Source organism: Monosiga brevicollis, genomic scaffold, assembly GCF_000002865.3.
Source record: "Monosiga brevicollis MX1 MONBRscaffold_182 genomic scaffold, whole genome shotgun sequence".
Lineage (NCBI taxonomy): Eukaryota > Choanoflagellata > Craspedida > Salpingoecidae > Monosiga > Monosiga brevicollis.
In genome coordinates this window covers 36-4,225 of record NW_001865167.1, presented here as the reverse complement: position 1 = coordinate 4,225, position 4,190 = coordinate 36, and the positions used below count along the sequence as shown (strand labels likewise).

Below are 4,190 nucleotides of genomic sequence, written 5' to 3'. Positions count from 1 at the left end.
GTGGGGGGGGGGGGGGAAGAAGAAGAAATGACAGAAGAAGGCGAATGGCGCAGAGGATGCAGTGAGAAGATGGGAAGACCAGTCAAGAGGCAAAGACGAGAAACGTTTGAGCCAACTTGAACGGTGTCAGTCAACAAAAGCGGGTGATTACCGGGTGAGTGCCAAGTGGGTGGTGGGTTGATCACCCATGGGCGTGTATCCTTGAGGCAAGTGCTTCATGTTGGCACCGCTAAAGCAGAAACGCAGCTCGGCGTTTTTGACCGTACATGCAGGGAAAAGCGCTTGGCCTGAAGCAAACAGTGCGCGTGAGGGAGGAGAGGAAAGAGCTGGGATGCTTTTTTTGCTGGGGTAAATTGCTATGGTGAGTTTGGGTGATGTGAGCTTACCTCGAATAGAGGCAGGAAGGTCATAGGCCTTGCCCAAGTCCTTGCCATTTTTGCTGCGAAAAAATCGAATGAATCATCAGGAAAAGGGGTGGGTCAGTCGGGTTCGAGGAGACCGGGTGGTAAAACAGCTGGTATGCACAAAGAAAAGGAAGTGTATTTGTTGCTCGAGTGCCGGATGGCCGGCAACACCTCACCTAAAGGCCATGGTCTGGTTGTCAAGATCCAGCAGACATCCAATGACATCATTGAGGCCAAAAGGCTCGCCGTAATCCTCAAACTGGCGAGCGGTTGACTTCTTGCCGGTCCCTCCAAAGCCAAAACTCTGATCGTCAATGCCTGCAGTGGAGCGGGCCCCCGAGGTGAGGCGTAGCAGGGTTGGGTGGTTGAAAAAGGCGTGGTGGTGGTGGTGATTGTATCCACTCAAATGGGCCCTCACGAACCGGTTTCTAGCGTGGCCGATTGGGTGGCCCAGCCGACGCGGCAGAGACCTTCGTCGGTGACAGTGACTTCATAGTAGTGTTTGCCTAGAGATCCCAGGGCCGACGAACCATTGTGTGACCGAGGCATGTCGGGGCTGCAGGCACGAGGATCGCCAAGGCACTGTGTGAGGGCAAGTCAAGGCATACCTTTGAGAGCACCAGCGGTGGCACGACCACCTTGCCACTTGTGGGCTTCACGGGCTTGGCAAAGCAGGCCGGCAGCGTCCACGGCAAAGTTGTCGTCCCGATCCAGAGCGCTCATGCGGAGCTGGCGGGAAGTGGCGCGCTGCTTAGCTGCGGGCACGGGGCCTTCCTGCAGAGACTCGGCGACAATCTGGACGATGGGCAAGGAGAAAGCCTACGGAAGTCAATGTGAGGAAGAATGTCAGTGCGCATCATACATCGCCTGAACAGGAGTACCGAGGCATTGAACTGCCAGGGCCTGACTGAGGCCAATGCCAGCAGTGGGCTGTCAACTTACGCCTGTCTTGCCAGAGCCTGTTTCAGCCGCCTAGCAGGTCGACAACAAACAAGGGGAGGAGGAGATGAACGATGGGATATCGACATGGCGCGGCGTTGGGCCAAGGGGGAACACCGGCGTACCAACAGAACGTCACCACCACCTAGAATTAGGGGGATGGCTTCATCCTGGATGTCGGTGGGCAGCCTGATTGGCGTGACATGGACCGTCACACCATCGAGTGCCATATGCGTGCGAGCGCGAGGCGAACATGGCACGGGTGAGAGAGAAGAGCGGGCGTTGGGTTTGAGGTGAATGGGCGATGCACGAGCTTGAGGGCAAGCAAAAAGGCTTACATCCAGTCCATTTCCTCCACTGCGCGGCACAGCTCGGGCATACAGCCAATTTCTACCACAGACGGGCGAAGTTCATGGTGTCATGAGATGAAGAGTGGGGGTGGCAGCAAGCAAAGCCGTTCACCCCCTTGATGTCAAGGATGGGTACGTCGCAGCGGCTGTGGGCTGGCTTTGGCTTACTCTCAAAAGCCATGGTGCCGGTTTGCAGTGCAGGACAGTCGGAGCCACAGAGGAGTACAGGAGAATCTAGAAGGCCAGAGCACCAGGATGGATGAGCAGCTGTCTGAGCCATGAGAGCTCTCGTAGACCGTCGGTCGCAAGCCGCCAGTACGAAGGATGTTGAGAACAACACACAACAAGAGCCGAACACGGGAGGGGTCGGGCAGCCAAGGTATCGAGCAGGACCTGGCTCAGGCGCAAAACAAGCCCGCAGAGACCAGCCGACAGCACAAACGGCCGGGCAGCAACACACGGTCATAAACAGGCAAAGGCACTAGCGGAGACACATGGGTACCAGAGCAACGCGTCAAACTTGGAGCGGCAACATCAGCAACGCACACGCCCAGGAGGCGCATGAACAGATGAAGCAGAGAGAGAAAGAGGAAGAAGGGAGGAAGAGGGGGAGAGAGGGAGAGAGGAAGAGAGAGCAAGGGGGGAAGAGGGGAGAGAGGAAGAGAGAGCTTGAGAGAGAGCTTGAGAAAGAGCTTGAGAGAGAGCGTGAGAGCGTGAGAGAGAAAGAGAGAGCTTGTGAAAGAGAGCTTGAGAGAGAGGAGGAGGAGAGAGGGAGAGAGGACGAGGGAGGAGGAGGGAGGTAGAAGGAGGGAGAGGGAGCACGCGGCACTGCCGTTTTGCCTGTATCAACGGCGCGATCGTACCCCGAGCGCTGAGCGCGAGGCCAAGTTGAAAATGGAGGAGTAGTTTCAAATTTATGACTTATCAAGTTAACATGACCCCTTGTTCTTATATTAGCATGTGTTACGCAAGAACAAATATTATTCTAGAGGGTGTGTGTAGAATAATGCAGATTTTGTTAATCTACAAGGGGGTTATTCATTAAAAGCAACGTTCCTGACTTTCGGGAGGTCTATTTTATATTCAGTGTGTGGACGATTGCGTGGACCGTTTCTGCGTGTCTGATAGTGTGTGTCGGCCGGCAGAATGAACATACATCAGTCAGATGTAGTATTTAACATCAAGGCGATGCTCGGCTCGGCTCGGCGCCAAGCTGACAGAGGTGGCTTGAGCATGTGCATGTCGTTGTTTTATGGCCCGGCTGCGCTGAAACGGGGGAGGGAGAGCGTGAACTGCCACGTTGGGGTCCCACTGCTCACCCGTAAAAGCGGACCGTCTTGCTCACGCTCACTCTGCGTCGATCCCGTTGTTTGGAGCGCCAAGCGCGGAGCAAGGATGCGCGACCAGTGTGTGCATTGACACGTGAGATTGCTTCAAGTAGATGTGGGCGGAACCGGCGTCGTTAGCTGTGCGTGGCAGCATTTGAGGTCCGACAAAACATTCACAAATCGGGGAGGCGGTTGTTGTGAGAACGATGCAGTCCAGTCGAGGGCCGGCCGGTTTCTTAAGTAGTAGCCAAACCCAGGAGAAAAAACAAAAAACTTCATGATGCACCATGGACATGAAAGAACGGTTGAGGCTGCTGCAACTTGCGAGGATGCAGGGCTGTTTGACAAACCCTTTTTTTTCGGCGCCATCTCATCGTCGGTCGGTTGGGCTGTGTCGATGGAAACCATCCGGCAGGGCTCTGCGCGACTGTCTTCTGATGTTTGATTGTTCTATCTGGATTCTTGTTCCCTTTTTTTCATTCGCATGTTTGGCAGCTGCTTTTAGAGAGAGACACACGCGCGTGTGCAGCAAAGTTCAAATTTGGGTCATTGCCACTCGAGCTTCGTCCCCTTGGGCTCATACAACCACGGCGCGAGTCATCCTGCCAGGCCCGTCAAGGCGTGCGCACGGCCCAGAACCGCCCTCGTGGAGTCAACTTACAACTTGCCCTTTTCTCGTGTAATGCGATAAAGGCTAACAGACCCAATCCATTGGCTTGTGCACGGCTAGGTTGAGGGTCGCGTGCCAGCTAATTTCAGTGAAATGACGCCAGCCCATGCTGTAGGCATAGAGAATCAAGAGCAAGCAGAAAACCATTCATGTGTGGGTCATAGAGGTACATAGAGGAGCTTAGTTTGTATGCTTCTGTGGGATTTTTGTGAAGGAAAATCCGACGACTCGAGCTTGCGTGCCACTGGTCATCCTCTTTTGTTGGGTGGTTCTTGTTGATTGTATGCTCGACTTGGACGCTGAAAAGGGCACATTATTAGTGGGAAGAGGTGCTCTCTATGCCATCTTTTCCCGCGTTGCCGATCGACGTTGTGAAGCCAGCACGCAATGCCGTGCGTGAGGCTCACGAGCACAGAGCCGCCCGCTGCCCGCGCAGCCAGCCCGCAACCCTCAGCCGTGGCTGCAACATCGACCGACATGTAACTCATCTGGCTGATCG

At 54.9% G+C, this 4,190-nt stretch overlaps 1 protein-coding gene across 1 annotated transcript; it reads right to left on the bottom strand.

Moving 5' to 3' along the window:
* Positions 1-151: 151 nt before the first annotated feature.
* On the bottom strand, positions 152-1,973 carry MONBRDRAFT_30634 (uncharacterized protein; the record flags this gene model as incomplete). The annotated part of the gene is made up of 9 exons (XM_001751082.1): positions 152-287; positions 387-439; positions 581-722; positions 827-910; positions 1,013-1,223; positions 1,347-1,376; positions 1,469-1,532; positions 1,682-1,733; positions 1,862-1,973. Coding segments are annotated over 9 exons (884 nt in total), but the record flags the coding sequence as incomplete, so codon positions are not given.
* Positions 1,974-4,190: the final 2,217 nt, after the last annotated feature.